The sequence below is a fragment of the Oncorhynchus clarkii genome, chromosome 28 (genome assembly GCF_045791955.1).
Source record: "Oncorhynchus clarkii lewisi isolate Uvic-CL-2024 chromosome 28, UVic_Ocla_1.0, whole genome shotgun sequence".
Taxonomy (NCBI): domain Eukaryota; kingdom Metazoa; phylum Chordata; class Actinopteri; order Salmoniformes; family Salmonidae; genus Oncorhynchus; species Oncorhynchus clarkii.
In genome coordinates this window covers 24,163,910-24,186,094 of record NC_092174.1, presented here as the reverse complement: position 1 = coordinate 24,186,094, position 22,185 = coordinate 24,163,910, and the positions used below count along the sequence as shown (strand labels likewise).

The following is a 22,185-nucleotide window of genomic DNA, read 5'->3' as shown; positions in this document are numbered from 1 at the left end:
GAAATGACAATCAACATGACTTTGTCTGGACTGTAGAGGTTTTCTTTATCGATTGCAGAGGAAAGTGGTGTTTGTGTTGTTTCATAAGAAATGTAGTTTAAAAAGAATTGCAATATTTTGGTACCATGTAATCAATAAGATAACATGAAATCAATAGTGATTGGACAGACAAATATAGTAGAGGTGTTTTCTTTCTCCTTTTCTGTTGTCTCCCAGGAGATGTCACTCCCAGAGAGAGCAGCCCTTTCATCAACAACACTGACCAAGACCAAGAAAACTACTACGATGGCAAAAACATGGCTCTCTTTGAGGTAATCCACATGTCAAGGCTTTTGATATCATAATGTAATTCATTACCACATAGGTTTTATGCCACTTTAATCTAAAGTGAGAGCTATGTGCTTACATGGATTATATTGTAGAGTACATATCATCCAAACATTTGTTGCTTTTGTTTGTTCTGTACTTGGATGTCTTCAATGCCATGACGTCCCGATTCAATGTCGTTCTATCCTTATTGACAGGAAGAGATTGAGAGCAACCCCATGGTGTCCTCCCTCCTCAACAAGCTGGCTAACTACACCAACCTCACCCAGGGGGTCACTGAGCATGAGGAGTATGAAAATGAGGAGGGGGTTACAAAGATTAGAGTCAAGGTACGGACCACATTACCATTGTGCATTATTAAGAATTTCTCCTGGTGGGTACTTTGTGAGACCTCGCTAAAGAGGTACAGTAGTAGACAGACATTGTATTAACTGTCAATCCACTTGACAATGACGTTGTTGTTGGATCACAATAACATCTATATTATTGTGCAAACCAACATGAGTTGACTAGGTTAGTGTGGTAGCTATGCAACAGCACTTCTGAGAGCAGAGCGCATGTGAGAATATAAAGCAGCATTCTTCTGACCAACCAACCAAAAAAATACTCCTACTGTTGCTATTCAGCGTCACAGCACCAACACGAGGCCGCAGAAACTAACCATGCCTCTGTCCCCTGACAATTACCCCAGTACCTCTCCCTGCTGGAGATCTGATTGGCTCAGGGGGGGGGAGGTTGTGGAGACAGAGTGGATAGTGAGGATGCCACTCCAGGTTGTGAACGGTCTATGAACAAGGGCCACATTGACCCTGGTAAAAAGGCGAATAGGAGAACCAACAGCAGTATTGAGAGAGGGCTGTGTTGTGTTATGGGATATATGGTATGTACTGTATTCATGCAGTGTCTTTGTGTGCGAGTGGGGGGGGGCTGTCGATATGACGTGTGTGTGTGGGGGGGGGGGGTCTCTGATCTTGAAAGAGTGGGGGCCATTGCACCTTTGGAGTATAACAGGGGGTGCTTATGTCATCAGGCGGTGGATGACACATTAGAGTTGTTCATTTATCCTGTGGTGATCGGGGCATGGATTGTATGGCTGTAATGAAGTTCAGCAGATCATTGTTAAGGTAGCCTGTTACTGTACACTGTGTAGCATTATGTTTGACTGTTATATTTGGCTATTCATGCTTTCCAAACTGTAAAAGCACACAGAGTAAATACAGTATAATTTCACTGAATAGTTCTGTTGTTTATTTCTCTGGAGAACTGCAAAGGACTTCAAATACTTTACTGTTATGACATATGAGCATGAGTTGGGCATGTGGAAAATAGGCTGGGCACTGTGGAAGGATTCTCTACTGATGCTTTGTTACTGACGTCTTGTTACTGATGTCTTGTTTCTGATGTCTTGTTTCTGATGCTTTGTTACTGATGTCTTGTTACTGACGTCTTGTTACTGATGTCTTGCTTCTGATGTCTTGTTACAGATGATTTGTTACTGACGTCTTGTTACTGACGTCTTGTTACTGATGTCTTGTTACTGATGTCTTGTTACTGATGTCTTGTTTCTGATGTCTTGTTTCTGATGTCTTGTTTCTGATGTCTTGTTACTGATGTCTTGTTTCTGATGTTTTGTTACTGACGCCTTGTTACTGACGCCTTGTTACTGACGCCTTGTTACTGACGCCTTGTTACTGACGTCTTGTTTCTGATGTCTTGTTACTGACGTCTTGTTTCTGATGTCTTGTTTCTGATGCTTTGTTACTGATGTCTTGTTTCTGATGTCTTGTTACTGATGTCTTGTTTCTGATGCTTTGTTACTGATGTCTTGTTTCTGATGTCTTGTTTCTGATGTCTTGTTTCTGATGTCTTGTTACTGATGTCTTGTTTCTGATGTCTTGTTACTGACGCCTTGTTACTGACGCCTTGTTACTGACGCCTTGTTACTGACGCCTTGTTACTGACGTCTTGTTTCTGATGTCTTGTTACTGATGTCTTGTTTCTGATGTCTTGTTTCTGATGCTTTGTTACTGATGTCTTGTTTCTGATGTCTTGTTACTGATGTCTTGTTTCTGATGTCTTAAATTCTAAACTGTGACACACGTTTATACTGCAAACAATTTATCAGTTGTGTTTACATAATTTTATCAGACAATATTTGCCAAACTTCATTTGGCAACACAGGAGGATGGATGTGGGATGGAACAGGCTAAACCAAAACAACGTATGTGATGGAATTGTTTCAGGAGGATTGGGGTGATATGGTTGGCATGTGACAGTGTTGAGTATGTGTAGAGAGAGTAATGAGAGTTTTATGAGAGTAACCCGGCCAAATGATGTTTATAGTCGTGAGAAAATATTTGTAATCGTGTCGCTACAGGGCACAGTTAAGCAGCTGACTTCAGACCATTGACTTCACCATTGTTTTTTATGCTGCCAGTGACCGGATTCTGACTGAAATGGTTTTGATGGTTGCTAATGAGCCAATTGTAAAATAAACATTTTCTAAATAGTGTACGGCTCTGATAAAAGTCTGTCAGCGCAAGTCTTTTTGCCCACAATACAATTGAAGACCAAAAATTATCTCAGTATTTATTGTGGCTGATTTATTTGATTTATTAGGATCCCCACTAGCTAGACTTACTGGGGTCTGACACATTACATGAGAGACATTACAGGCAAAATACTTTAGAGTTTACATACATTTAAAAACATGAACATGTATTGTGCGTGTGTGTGCATCAGTTACACATACATGTCAGTACATACAGTATACTGTATATATAAAAATATGTGAACACCCCTTCACCCCTTTAGCAGATTCAGTTATTTCAGCCACATCCATTGCTGACACGTTTATAAAATCGAGCACACAGCCATGCGATCTTCATAGCGAAACATTGGCAGTAGAACAGACTTACCGAAGAGCTCAGTGACTTTCAACGTGGCATCGTCATAGGATGCCACCTTTCCAACAAGTCAGCTTCTCAAATATTTGCCCTGCTAGAGCTACCACGGTCAACTGTAAGTGCTGTTATTGTGAAGTGGAAACGTCTAGGAGCAATAACGTCTCAGCCGCGAAGTGGTCGGCCACAAAAGCTCACAGAACGGGACCGCCGATTGCTGAACTGGTCATCGGGAGCTTCATGGAATGCGTTTCCATAGCAGAGTAGCCTAAGATCCCAATGCCAAGATTCGGTTGGAGTGGTGTAAAGCTCGCCGCCATTGGACTCTGGAGCAGTGAAAACACGTTCTCTGGAGTCATGAATCATGCTTCACCATCTAGTAGTGCGACTGACAAATCGGGGTTTGGAGGATGCAAGGAGAACGCTACATGCCCCAATGAATAGTGCCAACTGTAAGGTTTGGTGGAGGAGGATTCCTTGCTTCCAACTTTGTGGCAATAGTTTGGGGAAGGCCCTTTCCTGTTTCAGTATGACAATGCCCCCTTGCACAAGGCGAGGTCCATACAGAAATAGTTTGTCAGATCGGAGTGGAAGAACTTGACTGGCCTGCACAGAACCCTGACCTCAACCCCATCGAACACCTTTGGGATGAATTGGAACGCCGATTGCGAGCCAGGCCTAATCGCCCAACATCAGTGCCCGACCTCCCTCTCAGTGCCCGACCTCCCTCTCTTGTGGCTGAATGGAGGCAAGTCCCCACAGCAATGTTCCAGCATCTAGTGGAAAGCCTTCCCAGAAGAGTGGAGGCTCTATTGGCAGCAAAGTGGGGACCAACTCCACATTAATGCCCATGATTTTGGAATGAGATGTTTGACGAGCAGTTGTCCACATACTTTTGGTCATGTAGTGTACACACAACAAGTTGGTCACATGGGGGAGTGGTGTTGTGCCGTGAGGTGTTGCTTTATTTGTTTTTTGAAACCAGGCTTGCTGTACACTTGCCCTATATAAGATGGAAGGAAGTTCCATGGACTAAGTGTGTGTGTGTCAGTGCTGTGTGTAAGTTGACTATGCAAACAATATGGAATTTCCAACACATTAATGCCTCTTTTATAAAAACAAGAAGTGATATAGTCAGTCTTTCCTCAACTTTTAGCCAAGCCAAGAGAGACAGGCATGCATAGTATTAATATCAGCCATCTGATTACAATGAAGAGTAAGACGTGCCGCTCTGTTCTGGGCCAGCTGCAGCTTAACTAGGTCTTTCTTCACAGCACTTGACCATATGACTGGACAATAATCAAGATAAGATAACTAGAGCATGGAGGACTTGCTTTGTGGAGTGTGGTGTCAAAAAAAGCAGAGCATCTCTTTATTACAGACAATTGACCTTGTATTCTCAGCTGTATTTTACAGGATTGTACAATAATGTATTGTATGCTGTATTGTGGCATTACAGTACATCTTATAGGCCCTGCTGTACCATAAGCTGACTCATGGTAATCCTACTGTACCTCTTTTCTTCCCTGGCCCTCTACGTTGGCTCCTCCAGAGTCCTCAGATGGGCACATTCATCGGCGTGTACCTGCCCTGCATGCAGAACATCCTGGGAGTCATCCTCTTCCTGCGTCTCACCTGGATCGTTGGCACCGCCGGCATTTTGGAGTCTTTCGCCATCGTCGTCATGTGTTGCACCTGTGTGAGTACTATGTAGTAATACAAATAGAGTACTAAGGTGTGAGTACTAAGGTGTGAGTACTATTGGGCTTAACTACTTATATACAAACACTTCATTTTGGGGAGTTCAGGTACTAAACTGTGGAATTCTCTGGCAATCTTAGTTCTCTCTGCCATGAATGAAGCGGTCTCATTTTGGTCCCTGAGGACATTGTAACCATACACCCACCAATGCTACTCTTTTGTATTTTTTTTACTCTCTTACAGACCATGCTGACAGCGATATCCATGAGTGCTATTGCAACAAATGGGGTAGTGCCAGGTAATGTCAGTTCAACTTATTTTCCACCTTGAATAAGAAACCTCAACCTCTGCTTTTATGGTTATTTAGCACTCTATCACTATTGCATTGGAGCTATAGTCTGTGGCTGACTTCTTTTCCTTTCCAGTCCTTTTACCCGTATCTGTTCTCTTGCCCCATGCAGCCGGAGGCTCCTACTACATGATCTCCAGGTCTTTGGGACCAGAGTTTGGTGGGGCTGTGGGCTTGTGTTTTTACCTGGGAACCACATTCGCTGGCTCCATGTACATCCTGGGTACCATTGAGATCCTTCTGGTAAGGATAAAACAATGCCTGGTCGTGATATAGGAAATCCACAATGTTTAGAGGCAGGAGTTTTTCATTACCACATGACTCTTCCAGGAGTTGGTACCTTGTAACAGCGTATAACAATGGCTTAGACTTTTTCCTGGACATGTCACATGGGCCGGGAAAACTGTTGGCCCAAACAATGTTTCATGAAGGTAGTGTCCGAGCTTTCTCCTATTCTGGTTCCAGACGTACATCGTGCCGAACGCTGCAGTGTTTGTGGCGGAGAAGAAGGAGGGCGAGGCGGAGGCCATGCTGAATAACATGCGTGTGTACGGGACTTGCTGCCTGGCTCTCATGGCTCTGGTGGTGTTTGTGGGAGTCAAATATGTCAACAAGCTGGCCCTGGTCTTCCTGGCCTGTGTGGTGCTCTCCATCATGGCCATCTACGCCGGAGTCATCAAGACCGTCATAGAACCACCAGACTTCCCGTGAGTTAGATAGTTAATCTATAGGCAAAGGAGATGCTTGTGTCTATGTTTGTCTGGTCAGATTCATATTCACACTTTAAAGGACCATCATCAGTCATCTGATCTACAGGGCTGAATACTAAAGTGATCACACATTGATATCAGTGAGACAGATATTTATAGACGCTTTAGAGTGGTTACAGTGGCCAAAAGGAAAAGATTCTTAGTTCTTTATACAAGAAAATATCCTGATGAATATATGTATATATTTCCCACAGAATCTGTCTCCTGGGGAACCGTTCCTTACAGAACCACAACTTTGAGAAGTGTGTAAAGACAGAGGTGATCAAGAACGTGACGTACACCACTAAGCTGTGGGAGCTGTTCTGTGACAGCCGCCATCTCAACGCCACCTGTGATGAGTACTTCACCCTGAACAACGTCACTGAGATCCAGGGCATCCCAGGCCTGCTCAGTGGGGTCATCAAAGGTCAGTGGAGCAACAAGACAAATTTCTCAAACAATTGTTGCGTGGTAATAAAGTTATCTGATTCTGTGTCAGAGGACACTTATTGGCACTACTACTACTTACTCACTTACCAAATGATTATTGGCATATTTTATCAAAGCCGTATCATCTGGTTTGATCAACCTGGGGCGCAATAAGGAAGTCAAACTAGTCGGGGCATGGACTCTACAAGGCGTCAAAAGTGTTCCTCAGGGATGCTAGCCCATTTTGAGTGCAATGCTTCCCACAGTTGTGTCAAGTTGGTTGGATGTCCTTTGGTTGGTGGACCATTATTGATACAAACTGGTGCACCTGGCACCTACTACCTTACCCCATTGGAAGGGACTGAAATATTTTATCTTGAATGGCATATATACACAATCCATGTCTCAATTCTTTGAAGGCTTAATAATCCTTCTTTAACCTGTCTCCTCCCCTTCATCTACACTGATTGAAGTGGATTTAACAAGTGACATCAATAAAGGATCATAGCTTTCACCTGGATTCACCTGTCATGGAAAGGGCAGGTGTCCTTAATGTTTTGTACACTCAGATTATAGTCTACTATAATGTGTCTCCTCTGTGTCTCCTGTTAGACAACATGTGGGGGGACTACGGGCCCAGTGGGATGCTGGTAGAGAAGAAGAGGCAGTCATCTGTTCCAGCCCAGGATAACTCCAGAGATATCTACATGCCTTACGTCTTCAACGACATCTCCACCTTCTTCACTCTGCTGGTGGGAATCTACTTCCCCTCCGTCACAGGTTGGTATAGTAGCCATATTGTCATATTGTAGCTACCTCCATATGACATAATGTATTGTTTGTCATCCTCACGCTGATTGTAAGGGTGTTACTGTAACTTGTGCTTTGGAAGAGTTACTGTAACTTACGCTTTTGTGTTTTTAGTTTTGGTGTTGTTTTCTGCTGCGGAGATTTAAGTATGTTGGTGATTTCCTGAATTTCAGCTTCTGAAGAATCTATGTGTGTCCCCTCACAGGAATCATGGCGGGCTCCAACAGATCTGGAGACCTCCGAGATGCCCAGAGGTCTATTCCTTTCGGCACCATCCTGGCCATAGCAACCACTTCTTTCATTTGTATCCTTGGAGAAACCATGGAGATGATGACGTGCATGTGTGGAGTGGTGTGCATGCATGCATGGAGTGCTGGCATGTGTGTTTTATTGTGGGAGAGTGTATGTGTTGTGCATTTGTTAACTTTGACAACACTATTTCTTTCTTAACCCCAACTCCCAGACATGACCTGTGTTGTGCTATTTGGGGCCTGTATCGAGGGTGTTGTTTTGAGAGACAAGTAACTACTATTCCACAGTTATTATTTACGACATGGCAATAGCTGTTATGACATTATGTACAGTAGCATTGATGCAGAAGCCATCCCTGCTGTGTATAACTTGTATATTAAAGACCTTTGTGTCATTCAAACAGTGCCTTCAGAAAGTATTTACACCTTTTGACATTTTCCACATTTTGTTGTGATACAGCCACATTTTTGTCACTGATCTACACACGATACCCCATACTCTCAAAGTGGAATTTTGTTTGTAGAAAGTTTTTTAAATCAATGAAAAATGTAAAGCTGAAATGTCTTTAGTCAATAAGTATTCAACCCCTTTGTTATGGCAAGCCTAAATAAGTTCAGGAGTAAAAATGTGCTTAACAAATTGCATAATAAGTTGAATGGACCCTCTCTGTACCACATATATAGAATTATCATGTCTCTCAATCGAGGAGTGGATTTCAAGCCCCGTTTCAACCACAAAGATCAGTATTGACTCATGGGTGTGAATACTTATGTTATTAGATTTCATTTTCAATCAATTTGCAAAACTTTCTAAAAACTTGTTTCCACTTTGTCATTATGGGTTACAGTACCTGTGTTTGTATACCATTCAACTGTGTCTGTTTCCGCTACAGATTTGGGGACTCTGTCAAGAAGAACTTGGTGATTGGAACTCTGGCATGGCCTTCTCCATGGGTGATCGTGATTGGCTCCTTCTTCTCCTGCTGTGGGGCAGGGCTGCAGAGTCTTACTGGTGCCCCTCGTCTGCTGCAGGCCATAGCACGTGACGGGATTGTCCCCTTTCTGCAGGTAAGAAGGTCCTAAAGTCTGTGCTATGCCCCTTGCTATTGCATCTCAATAACATAAACACTTCAGCTAGTTTCTCTATCTCTTTATTTTTCTCTCTCCTTCTCCATCTCTCTCTCTATCCCCTCCTCCAGGTGTTTGGTCATGGTAAAGCCAATGGGGAACCTACCTGGGCCCTCTTGATGACCGCTGGGATCTGTGAGATTGGAATCCTTATTGCATCACTGGATGCTGTTGCCCCCATTCTCTCAATGTGAGTGTGTTCAGTATGTGTGTAGAAGGTGATACTGCAAATGTGAGCTTGTGTCTTTCTCTCTATAGTAATGGGATGTTTTATCCTGTCAGTTGTGTACAGTATTAGCTCATTGTCCTTTTGGAAGCCTATAAGTCACTTCTATTCATCTTCTCCGTGGGGCTGGGTTGCAGGTTCTTCCTGATGTGCTACCTGTTTGTCAACCTGGCCTGTGCCGTCCAGACACTGCTCCGCACTCCCAACTGGAGGCCCAGGTTTAAGTTCTACCATTGGTGAGTTAATATTTCCCATGCCAAAAGTGTCAATTCAGGGATCTTCGACTCTGGACCAATATTAAGTTACAGCCCAGCACTAACACACCGAACACATCCAATCAACTAATCATGAAGCACTTTGTGAAATAGGTCATGTACATATGCTGTCTTAAGAGCAGATATTCAGAAGGAGGCAGAAGGTTCTGGTGCAAAGGTGTCCATATTTCTTAGTGATAGCAGTGATAGCCTGCGATAAATATTTACAAGACAAATGGGTAGACAATGAATTTACTTCTCACACAAAATACCGAACTGCACTAAGCCTAAAACAGGCTCACTCTGTAGCTTCCATAGCTCTTACATGTGTACATGGCTCAAGCAGCCTCCCCTCGATCAACAAACCCAATCTACCTAGAAACCCAAAACAGGCGCTTATACCCTCTAAGCCCCTCTCTGGTACATACCCATGTCCAATGACAAGTAACCACATAATTGGTATACAAATGTAACTGGCTTCCTCATAATTACCTAAATGCATACATTCTGTCTAAAACAGATGTGACCACTTCCATGTGCACTTTAAATTGGGCACACGTTAAACATTAATCATGAATTCTTACATGAATAGAACCTGCGAATGACCGCAACTCAGTACAGTATAGTGGTGCGCAAAGGCGCACAACTCAAATGACACAGACAAGACATGACTCACTGTGCTCCGACACAACGTGGGAAGTATGAACAAAGGAAAGCATTAACAGAATGAAACAGAGTCTCTAACTCGTGAGTGTTGCAATGATTCTGTGCACTGAAACAATGTTCCACTCTCGTAGGCTAGAGACAAGTAAATCACCACATTTATGTTTGGAACCGATTATACGAAAAATACCTTTCCATACAAACATTTTACTACAGAACTGGGAATTAACCTTAAACAGTAGCTTATTGCTAACAAAGGAGCTAAACACTTATATAGTCATGTGCAGTGTTGAGTATAATGCTTCTTGAAATAAATGGCAAAAATGCACATGGGAAATAGAAAGTGCTATTTGGATATAGAGCCGATTAGACAGTGTGCGTGTTCGTGACAAGTGGGCATAAATCCACATCATCACACACTTGATAAGTTAAATCAGGTGTGTCAGTGCTGGGCTAGAACGAAAGCCTGCACTGCTCAAACGTGCCCAAGATCAGGATGTAGTAACTCCTATCCAACCAATAAGCCCATTCAATAAACTGTTGTCCTGTTCTCTGGTCCCTGCAGGACGCTGTCATTCCTGGGGATGAGCCTGTGTGTCTCCCTCATGTTCATCTCCTCCTGGTACTACGCTCTGGTAGCCATGTCCATCGCTGGATGCATCTATAAGTACATTGAGTACAGAGGGTAAGATTTTGGTTTTCCAATAACAGCTCAATAACATTAATTCAACTACTGCAATTGCATTGGTAATGTCCCCACTCAAATCAAATCAAATGTTATTGGTCATGCACACATGGTTAGCAGATGTTAATGTGAGTGTAGAGAAATGCTTGTGCTTCCAGTTCCGACAGTGCTGTAATATTTAACAAGTAATGTAAGGGGATGGAGTAAGGAAATGTACATATAAATATATGGATGCGTGATGGCAGAGCGGCATAGGCAAGATGCAGTAGATGGTATAAAATACAGTATATACATATGAGATTAGTGATGTAGGATATGTAAACATTATTAAAGTGGCATTATTTAAAGTGACTAGTGATACCTTTATTAAATACATTTATTAAAGTGGCCAGTGATTTGAGTCTGTGTGTTGGCGGCAGCCTCTCTATGTTAGTGATGGCTGTTTAACAGTTTGATGATAGAAGCTGTTTTTCAGTCTTTCGGTCCCAGCTTTGATGCGCCTGTACTGACCTCGCCTTCTGGATGATAGCGGGGTGAACAGGCAGTGGCTCAGGTGGTTGATGTCCTTAATGATCTTTTTGGCCTTCCTGTGACATCGGGTGCTGTAGGTGTCCTGGAGGGCAGGCAGTGTGCCCCCGGTGAAGCTTTGTGCAGACCGCACTACCCTCTGGAAAGCCTTGCGGTTGAGGGCGGTGCAGTTGCCGTACCAGGCGGTGATACAGCCTGACAGGATGCTCTCGATTGTGCATCTGTAAAAGTTTGTGAGGGTTTTAGGTGACAAGCCAAATTTCTTCAGCCTCCTGAGGTTGAAGAGGTGCTGTTGCGCTTTCTTCATCACGCTGTCAGTGTGGGTGGACCATTTCAGTTTGTCCGTGATGTGTTCACCGAGGAACTTAAAATGTTCCACCTTCTCCACTACTGTCCCGTCGATGTGGATAGGGGGGTGCTCCCTCTGCTGTTTCCTGAAGTCCACAATCATCTCCTTCATTTTGTTGACGTTGAGTGAGAGGTTATTTTCCTGACACCACACTCTGAGGGACCTCAACCCCTCCCTGTAGGCTGTCTCGTTGTTGTTGGTAGTCAAGCCTACCTTTGTAGTGTCGTCAGAAAACTTGATGATTGAGTTGGAGGCGTGCATGACCACGCAGTCATGGGTGAACAGGAAGTATGGGAGAGGGCTGAGAATGCACCATTGTGGAGCCCCAGTGTTGAGGATCAGCGGCGTGGAGATGTTGTTTCCTCAGGGAGATGTCCCCACGGAATGAAATATAACACAGTATTATATCTCTAGAGTCCATGCCTTTCTTTAACCCATTTTCTGGACAGTGTTTTGTAATTATACAGTTTGGTTACAGTTTGGTGTATTGGCAGTGACATCTAAATGTGTGAGATTTCTGTAATCCTAACAGGTTTTATGTAGTGCTCCTGCCTTTTTTAACCCTCTCTCTGATCTCTTTCCTCTCAGGGCAGAGAAGGAGTGGGGAGACGGGATCAGAGGTCTCTCCCTGAACGCTGCCCGCTACGCTCTGATCCGCCTGGAGGAAGTGCAGCCACACACTAAGAACTGGAGGTGAGAGGCTGAGAGCAGTGTAGAGTGTAGGGTGAGGAGGGTGAGAGGGTGACTCCTGAGGGCCAGAGTCATACTCAGTTATGTAATTTTCCACTTTTCCACTTAGACACATTGTACATTAACTTTTTAAATATGTATTTGACGTTTGAGACCCATAATGTGCGCACATGAATGATATGTCCTTCCTTGGTCTAATGTTTCTGTACTTTAGGTTTGAAATGTAGAGCTGTCACTCTAAAAAACGAAGGATGATGACTGACATTTGGTTGTCTTGCAGTCCTGCCTGATGACCTAGTTAAGTGGCTTGCCTTGATGTCTATTTATCTGAACATACACTGACTGTACTGTATCTCTCCCCCCAGGCCTCAGTTACTGGTGCTACTGAAACTGGATTCAGATTTGGGGGTGAAACACCCTCGTCTGCTGTCCTTTACCACCCAGCTGAAGGCAGGGAAAGGTCTGACCATCGTCAGCTCTGTGTTGGAGGGCACCTACATGACCCTGGGGGCTGAGGCCAAGAGCGCAGAGCAGGTGAGAGACACTAATATCACATGACCAGGGTGGCAGAGAATCAGTGTTCAGACAAGGTAAGATGTGCAGAACAGCCGCAGTTGGAACAGAATCACCCTTGGCTACTGATTCTCAGACCCGTCCAATATGATAAATAGAACTGCATTACTAGTGTTTTGTGCTCGCTGGAAGCAGGTGTAATTTAGCCACCCACTCAAATAGTAAAGAGTAAGTAATATTATCCCTGACTCTGACATTCTTACTCCTGTGCGGTCACCACATTGGGGGCTATGGAGTTCTCAATTCATTATCCCAGAAAAAGGGAATTCTGCCACCTGCTGGGAAGTCAGATGGGTGTGCTAAAATATCATAGAGGCAAACCGTTAGAGATGAATAATATACTCAGTAAGTTACAATATTAATTTACAATCAAACTGGTGAAGAGAAATACATTATTATATCTGTTTACCTCACTCTGTCCTCTTCCTCATCCCAGATTACAATCTGATGAAAGCTGCCTTTCCGTTTTTGCTCTGTCATGCTACCCTCCAGCCATGGTCAATGATACATTCTGACTGGTCTAATTCAAGCACAAAGAGGTCAATAAAACGCTATGCGAGGACAAACGCCAATGGCTCTGTAGAAGTTCCTGTAGTCAGCTATATAGATGTTTCCATTTATTAGCCACACATGTTAAAACATGATTTTGGTCACTCACTCTTGACTTCATGTCCAAGTTTAGAAAGAATTCATAAAGCTTACAACTCCAAAAAAGCCTCCTTCATACTTTCCGCATAATTTCTGTAGTATACTTGCATCAAAATGTTTAATCTACTATGAGCGGCGTGCAAGTGTAAAAATAGCATTCATGGAAACTATTTATATTCACTCTGTCCTCCATTAATCCATTTTCCTCTTTCATTCTCTTTCCTCCTGGCTGTTCCTCTTCACTTGGTGCAGAACGTCAAGTCGGCCATGCACGCAGAACGTACCAAAGGTTTCTGCCACGTGGTGGTGTCCTCTAACCTGAGGGATGGTTTCTCCCACCTGATCCAGTCGGCAGGGCTGGGGGGCATGAAACACAACGCCGTCCTCATGGCCTGGCCAGGGGCCTGGAAACAGGCTGAGGACTCCTACCCCTGGAAGAACTTCATTGGTCAGCAGTAATTTCATACTCTACTATACTTTACTATAATAGTCTACAATATCTTTAAGTAGCATCATCAAGTATTTCTGACTAAAGTAGTTTCTCCAGAAGACATTCACATACATTTGAAAAATTAACCTAGCTAGTTACACAACATGGCCATAAGTATGTGGACACCCCTTCAAATTAGTGGATTCGGCTATTTCAGCCACAACCGTTGCTAACAGGTGTATAAAATCGAGCACACGGCAATGCCATTTTCATAGACAAACATTGGCATTAGAATGGCCCGTACTGAAGAGCTCAGTGACTTTCAACGCTGCATCATCAAGTCACTTCTTCAAATTTCTGCCCTGCTAAAGCTTCCCCGGTCAACTGTAAGTGCTGTTTTTGTGAAGTGGAAACATCTAGGAGCAACAACGGCTCAGCCGCGAAGTGGTAGGCCACACAAGCTCACAGAACAGGACCGCCGATTGCTGAAGCGCGTAGCAATCATCTGTCCTCGGTTGCAACACTCACTACCGAGTTCCAAACTGTCCTTTGGAAGCAACATCATCACAAGAACTATTCGCCGGGAGCTTCATGAAATGGGTTTTCATGGCCGAGCAGCCGCACACAAGCCTAAGATCACCATGCGCAATGCCAAGTGTCGGCTGGAGGGGTGTAAAGCTCATCGCCGTTATACTCTGGAGCAGTGGAAACGCATTCTCTGGAGTGATGAATCATGCTTCACCATCTGGCAGTCCGACGGATGAATCTGGGTTTGGAGGATGCCAGGAGAACGCTACCTGCCCGAATGCATAGTGCCAACTGTAAAGTTTGGTTGAGGAGGAATAATGGTCTGGGGCTGTTTTTCATGGTTCAGGCCACTTTTTTCCACTGAATTGATATCTCAACGCTACAGCATACATTGACATTCTAGATGAGTCTGTGCTTCCAACTTTGTGGCAACAGTTTGGGGAAGGCCCCTTCCTGTTTCAGAATGACAATGCCCCTGTGCACAAAGCGAGGTCCATTCAGAAATGGTTTGTCGAGATTGGTGTGGAAGAACTTAACTGGCCTACACAGAGTCCTGACCTCAACCCCATCAAACACCTTTGCGATGAATTGGAACGCCGACTGCGAGCCAGGCCTAATCGTCCAACATCAGTGCCAGACCTCACTAATGCTCGTGTGGCTGAATGGAAGCAAGTCCCCGCAGCAATGTTCCAAAATCTAGTGGAAAGCCTTTCCAGAAGAGTGGAGGTTGTTATAGAAGCAAAGTGGCAACCAACTCCATATTAATGCCTATGATTTTGGAATGAGATGTTCGATGAGCAGGTGTCCACAAAACTCCACATACTTTTGGCCATATATTATACCTTGAGTGAGATTTGGTTTTGGGTTCCGAGAATGTCAAGCAAGTGAATGTCTTATGGTCGAGTCAAGTGTTTTTCCTGACCAAATGACCTGACCAGAGTCTGTCAAAACTGTGGGACCTAATTATATGGGTTTCTTGTTATGTGGGTCCTTATCCCACAGAGACGGTGAGAGAGACAACGTCAGCCCATCAGGCCCTGCTGGTTGCTAAGAACATTGACAAGTTCCCCAGCTCTGAGGACCGTCTGGGGGAGGGCACCATAGATGTGTGGTGGATCGTCCATGATGGAGGCCTTCTCATGCTGCTGCCTTTCTTACTGCGCCAACACAAGGTACTGTGACAGGGGCACCATATACCCATGGGTACTGTTGCTTTGTAAAAAATATATATATATTTATAAAATAAACTGCTTTCTAATGGAGGCCAGATGTTCACAAAGTGAATTGCAGGGGGCCATTAAACAATTTCCTTCTCCGTGCCAGGTGTGGAGGAAGTGTAAGATGCGTATCTTCACCGTGGCTCAGATGGATGACAACAGTATTCAGATGAAGAAGGACCTGCAGATGTTCCTTTACCACCTTCGTCTCAATGCTGTAGTGGAGGTGGTGGAGATGGTAAGTAGCTGCACTCACTCAATCATATGTGTTAAATAGGATCAATAAGAAACCATTTGTCATTGTTTTGTCCAAAATATTGTGCCAAATTCTTCATATTGCTTTGTATTTCTGTCCTCAGCACGATAGTGACATTGCAGCCTTCACCTATGAGAAGACCCTGGTGATGGAGCAGCGCTCTCAGATGCTGAAACAGATGCAGCTGTCCAGGAACGAGAGGGAGAGAGAGGTAACGTGGTGCTCTACTCTGTCTGGCTCTGTTTAACTCTGTCACAATAACCAGGTAGTTCAATAGTGAATAAAGCATTGTTTATATTGACAGGCAAACACATGATCACTGCTTTCAATGTTAACTGTAGGCCTATGCAAAGTGTTTAAAACAAAGACAGCGATTGCACTTCACGCACGGGACAGATTATATCTGTGTTCCTTCCTGTTACAGTAGTTATTTACTTCCTTGTCGTGTGGGGCTCGTAATATTGGCCAACTGTTGTGACATTTTGGCCTGTCCTGATTTCCTGCTGCTGTGTTGGATGTTCTGGGCTCGCATTGGGTTGGGCTTCAGATTCAGAGCATCACAGACGAGTCACGAATCTCCATCAAGAGGAAGAAGTCATCAGTGGTGGAGACACTAAAGGCCCCAAACACACTACAGGTCCCAAGCCTGTCCATATCCAGGGACATGGATGAGGAGGTAGCCAAGCAGCCATGTGATGTCCCATAAACATCCCATAAGCCTCTCCCTCCCCTCTCCTTCGCCACCCTCTAGCCCGTCCTCATACCTGTATCTGACATGGACAGAGCCACAGCTATTAAATACCCCAAAAATGGCTGTGATTTGTGAATTCTTGAGGAACTCTTAAGGAATGACAGATATGTTCAAGTAGCAGCGTACTCCAATGCTGTATGTGTTTCTGGAAGCAGTGCTGGGAAGCATTGCTCTGAGTGAATATGTCTGTGGCAAAATAATTAACTGGAACTGAATTATAGGATGTCTATTGCTGTGGCCCTCTCCGCGTCATTGTCACCACACTCCTCGATTAACTTACCTGAGAGTTATCGGCTTTGTAGCAGCTATTAGACTTAGATCTTTTTAGAACGTAGAACTTAGAGCGTTTTAGAAAACTGCCAACCGCAACCCTTCAACTAGAAATGTAGTCCCAGTTCTCATCTTTCCAGTATTTACCATTTTCAACTTCACTACAATTTATTTGCATTATGTTTTTATTATTGTTTGCTGTAGTACACTTCATTTTGTTCCTATGTAATGCATTGTTTTTATGTCACTTTGTTATTTTCATGTTGAGGCATTGAAATGTATTTCATTACTTTTCCGTGGAGGAGACCAATTAAGTAATGAGAATATCATCCCTAATACAATGTGGATCTTTTGTTAGGAGTAACATTATCATTCTTGTCGGTAATGCAAAACAAGGATCATCTCCATTCTACAGTTGGGCCGGCCTGCTGATCCTGTCTGATGGGAGGCACCACTTTGTTTAGCGTGCTGCCTGGGTCTGTAGTAAAACCAGTGTTGTTATTCCCCAGGCTCAGCTGATCACTAAACTGGGCACTAAGTCGCACGGCAACCTCAACGACAACGCTCCCGCCACGCCCGACCACCGCGTCCACATGACCTGGACCAAAGACAAGCTGATCACCGAGAGGAACCGTAACCGCAGCGAACCCAACGTGGGCGTGAAGGACCTGTTTAATATGAAACCGTAGGTATCTCCCCCTAGGCTCACACTGCAGCATGCTGTTGGACCAGAAGTATCCCTTTCACACTACTCAGTCTAGCCAAGCCTTGCTGTTCTGTACTGGTCTTGTATTGGTACTGGGAATTCCATAGATGCACCTGTCTACTGCACAGATACTGAATCATAGCGACAATAGCTACTGTTATTTGAATTAGAGAGTGTGTCATGTACCATTACTTGAACTAGTCTTTGTTCTTAGGACGTTACATAGTGAATAACCTGGCATCAGTCTGTAATCCATCATTGACGCCCAGTTGTCCCTATTTGTATATGAAAGAATGTGATTAACCGATATATATGTTTTGTTTCCTTCCTTCTAGCGAGTGGGAGAGTCTGTAAGTCAAGTTTCCCTTTGTCTCAACTGTGTGATGGTGTGTGTGATCCTAACTTTCCATGTCATGACCTTTTTTATTGGAGAAGCGAGGGTTGTGTGAAGTCTTTCTTCTCTCCTCCTCCTCACAGTTGATCTGCATGGAAAGGATAACGTTCTCTCTGCATGCATGACCTTGCCTAACTTGCAGAGACTGTTTGCTATAACCATGAGCATATTATATGTAACATATTTGCCTTGATGTATCAGTTAGTAAGGCGTGATATTATTACTAAAGACAAAGTTCTTTTGTCATGAAATTATCTCTACCTACAATATTCCTTAATTAGATTATTTTAAGCCTACTGATACAATGCTACTGTAACCATGACATGAACCTGATCTCTATGCTTCTGTAGTATCAACATGACATAACTCCTGACAAGGTCAGTCATGAACACTGTCAGAACAATATAATACAGTATATGGTATGTCTATACCGTAGCATGTCTATTGAGGCCTTCAATATACAATGACTTAGGGTAGCTAATTGGTTTACTGTCAATTCTTGGTAAGCGTGTGACTAAATTTGAGTCATGAGCCATGACGCCGTCAGGTCACTTATAATGAATGCATATGACAGGTGTGATATCATGTTTATAATAGCATTCTGTAGTAGGATATAAGGCATAGTCTAAGGTTGTGTCTCTAATGGCAACCAATTCCCTATATAGTCCACTACTTTTGACAGGGCCCATTGGGCTCATACGGCTCTGGCCAACAGTAATGCATTGTAAAATGAATAGGGTGCCATTTGGGACACAGCCCAAGTAGAAAACATGTAAGAATTGTTCCTCCTGAGTTCAACCTGTACTCTCATAGGAACCAGTCTAACGTGCGGAGGATGCACACCGCAGTCAAGTTGAATGAGGTTGTGGTCAACAAGTCCCAAGGTGCTCAGCTGGTGCTGCTGAACATGCCTGGGCCGCCCAAAACCAAGGGAGGAGATGAGAATTGTATCCTTTTTTAAACCACTAGTATACTCTGAACTGGACAACTGAGTGTCCACTTAGTCAGTATCATCTTACAGTAATATCGACCGACATGGATGGAAGCTATATGCTGTTTTGAACACCATAAAGTAGTTTGGGCATCTCCAGCTGTTATTTTTACTTTTGACATTTCAAATGACTGTACCATAGATGCCATTAGTACTCTTCCACATCAATGTTTATATCCAGACTGCAGTTGTTTCTCCTTTACCCCATGGCCTATAGACATGGAGTTCCTGGAGGTTCTTATGGATGGGCTGGACCGGGTGCTGCTGGTGCGTGGCGGAGGCAGGGAGGTGATCACCATCTATTCTTAGCGCCAGCAGACACAGGGCGGGCATGGTGCAGCCTCAGAGCCTCCGGTGTGGCCGGCCAGCCAAGTGGCTGGGCCTCAGCCTCTGCCACAGTGCCAGGAGAGGAGCTGGGCGCCCCCTACAGTATGGGAGGACAGTAGGGGGCTACCTCCACTCTTAGAGCAGGCTGAGCACACACCGCTGCTGACTGGTGGAGGACATCAGAGGGCACTCTGGATCATCCTCCCTTTTTATTTCTTTTCAGGTTTTCCATGTCAGTCGTTATGAATAGGAGTTGTTTCAGTAGAACAAACTGCATGAGTAATGATATTAGATTAGATAGAGACGTCCTCTGATGACATAGCTCAGGGCACTAATGCAGTATGGTCTAGTCCAGTGATTCCCAAATTGTGATGCGAGCGAGGAGTCAGCGGGGGAGGGGGGCGCAGTAAACTACACTGCATTAGTGCCCTGAGCTATGAGCAGAGGATGTCTCTGTTGACATAGCCCCCCACTCTGTCTGGCTTTCAATTTACTCTTGAAAGTTGTAATAGTAGAATGCCCAAATTGCAATTTCATTGGGTAGTAATGCATTGGGTATTTTTCCTCTTGTCATTGCATACCTTAGAGAGCTATTTATAACTTGTCATAAATGTCCAGATCAACTAGCCCATGGCAGCTAATGGTTTTTAGCTTTTGCCCATAGAAATAGACTTGGCACGCGTGCAGGATGTTCCCCAATGCTGGAATGAAAAGGTTTGGGAACCTCTGGTCTAGCCTTTAGCTGATATGGGATGTAGCTTGTAAGTTCAGATGGTAGACAGGTGTTTAAATAGCAGGTTGGGCAGCCTACTGCAGTAGGCCACAATACAAATATGTAGTTTTGTTACACTAAATTAGATTGGTTATGTTTTATTTTACAGTACTATTTAAGGTAATTATTAAGTAACTGTTATGTAACTACATTTTTTCCCATAGAATGTCTGTGTAAATACCTGATCAAACAGCTTTAAAATAAAGCCATAGCCAGGAGATATGGATGTGCTATACACAACAGGTTTGTATTTGAAACAGTTCTCACCAAAGCAAAGCTCTTGAGATTTTTGTGGTCCATTGTGGTGACCAAACTTAATATACTGTACATTAAGATAATCACCAGGCTTCATTTGATCTAATCAAATGACGGGCCTTTATGGTTTGGATTCTGTGTCAGAGATGAGGCAGAACAGAAGTCAAACTGTACATTCTGATCCTCGAATGTCTGTGAGTGCGTCCCAAATGGCACCCTATTCCCTATTTAGTGCACTACTTTTGACCAGAGCCTACAGTTGAGGGATCTTAATTTGAGCCAGTTTGCTACAGCAGGAAAATAGTCCTGCAGCAACAGGAAATGTGAATTATTATGTGGCTTATAATTAATGGACATTTTTGTAGGGGTTGATACATTTTTCAGAATGGAAAATCAGGTCTGAAATTTCAAAGTGTAAATTACAAACTTTAGAAGCCTTTTTAAACCTTAAATACACTTTTACATTTCCTGCATTGTAGGAAAGTTCTCCTGCAACAGAGTCATCAAATGAAGATCCTACATCTGTATCAGCTCTGGTCAAAAGTAAGGCACTATATATGAAATAGAGTGCAATTTGGGAGGCAAGCCTATCATTTAGGTGTTATATGGGGAATGAACTGTACAGTACATCGGGTTATACTGAATAGTGTATAACTGAGTGACATAGTATCCATGTCATGTCACATTTTGCTGCACAGCATGACATGTGTGTGTTGTCTAGTGCAACATTAGACTTACTGCACTGTATGCATTATTGATTCCTTTTTCAATTCACTAAATCAGGTGACTGACTACTTCTGCTGTTTACATATCACAGTGTATTAGGAAACATAGTACCTTATTTAATTGTCTGTGTTGCTGTGTACTGTGCTCACCAACTGTGTAGCAGCAAAACGTCAGATTCCAACAGTACATGTACACTTAAATAGGAAAGCAGCCATTGTGTGTCGATATTGAGATCATTCATGTTTCTTGTATTGATTTATTTAATGTACAGTGACTGTCTGCACTCTTTCAACAGATGTTGGATGTGAATTCATGTGCTTCCTGTGGGATACTGTAAACGTTTATTTATGTCCCCATAGAGTATTGCAGGTAAACATAGGACTATGGGGTCAACATTATTGTACACTCCACCAATGCTTATGCTGTCTACAGTACCTACCTATATGTTTGTTTGAATCCAATCTCGTGAGGTTATACTGTGTTTTGAGGGAGCCTGTATGTGTCTGCGGTCTGCACCATATGATATTATGCAAGACATACTGTATGTTATTTGTCACTAAGATTTAGCTGATGTTGTTTTTAACAATAAGTGTCAGCTGAATATGCAAGAACTATACGACTATGACCTGCTCTATGACATGGTGTCTAAATCCATCATTTAAGACAGATGATAGATGAATGCAAAGATTGTGTTGCACTATTTTGTATTAAACTATAGATTTATTTGACGGTATTATATATTGCTGTCCTATTATATTCTGTAATCCACCTTATAGAAATACAGTGGGAGATAAAGTACAAACATGTCAGCTGATTCTCCTCATATGATATGTACTGATACGAACCCTATAGGTTCAGATGTGCCAAAGATATTTTGAATTAATGAATGACTGAGTTAATGTATTTCAATTTAAAGTTAACAGCATATCATAATAGTATAGAGTATGTAATATCTGATATCTCTAAGTAAACTCTTAAGACTCATTTACTCGTCCATAGTAAGTGTTTATTGAAAACTAAAATGAGAAATGTAAGTATGGTTTTCCCTCTACATCAACAATCGGAAGGCAGCATAATATTTACTGTTTCCTTTCATCTTCTGTAACTCTTTCGATTTTTTGTTCTTCCTTTTTTGTAAATTGTATTGAGAAAATAGACTGTTTGAGAACACTTGACTGTTGGAGTTTGAGAAAATGTATGAATTTGCTGAAACTTGACTGTTGGCGTTTGAGAAAATTGTCCTTGCCATTTCATAACGTGTGATTCCACTGTTTAGGAATAAACAAGCTACAGCCTACA

The 22,185-nt window shown here is 43.2% G+C and overlaps 1 protein-coding gene across 3 annotated transcripts in view; it reads left to right on the top strand.

The window, feature by feature from the left end:
• Positions 1–22,185, top strand: part of LOC139386687 (solute carrier family 12 member 7-like) — a 46,271-nt gene extending 24,086 nt beyond the window's left edge. For 2 of the 3 annotated variants that reach the window (XM_071132501.1, XM_071132502.1), the window contains exons 2-26: positions 217–311; positions 525–656; positions 4,783–4,929; positions 5,175–5,229; positions 5,393–5,523; positions 5,746–5,987; positions 6,245–6,456; positions 7,071–7,238; positions 7,474–7,572; positions 7,732–7,789; positions 8,413–8,587; positions 8,719–8,837; positions 9,011–9,109; positions 10,356–10,475; positions 11,941–12,045; positions 12,408–12,576; positions 13,516–13,711; positions 15,224–15,393; positions 15,545–15,676; positions 15,798–15,905; positions 16,242–16,370; positions 17,225–17,400; positions 17,757–17,771; positions 18,629–18,762; positions 19,024–22,185. In XM_071132501.1, the coding sequence (XP_070988602.1) occupies positions 217–311; positions 525–656; positions 4,783–4,929; positions 5,175–5,229; positions 5,393–5,523; positions 5,746–5,987; positions 6,245–6,456; positions 7,071–7,238; positions 7,474–7,572; positions 7,732–7,789; positions 8,413–8,587; positions 8,719–8,837; positions 9,011–9,109; positions 10,356–10,475; positions 11,941–12,045; positions 12,408–12,576; positions 13,516–13,711; positions 15,224–15,393; positions 15,545–15,676; positions 15,798–15,905; positions 16,242–16,370; positions 17,225–17,400; positions 17,757–17,771; positions 18,629–18,762; positions 19,024–19,115 (3,278 nt within the window). In that variant the 3' untranslated portion in view covers positions 19,116–22,185. The remainder of the gene's footprint in view (positions 1–216; positions 312–524; positions 657–4,782; positions 4,930–5,174; positions 5,230–5,392; positions 5,524–5,745; positions 5,988–6,244; positions 6,457–7,070; positions 7,239–7,473; positions 7,573–7,731; positions 7,790–8,412; positions 8,588–8,718; positions 8,838–9,010; positions 9,110–10,355; positions 10,476–11,940; positions 12,046–12,407; positions 12,577–13,515; positions 13,712–15,223; positions 15,394–15,544; positions 15,677–15,797; positions 15,906–16,241; positions 16,371–17,224; positions 17,401–17,756; positions 17,772–18,628; positions 18,763–19,023) is intronic. The other variant, XM_071132503.1, reaches the window with a different exon arrangement.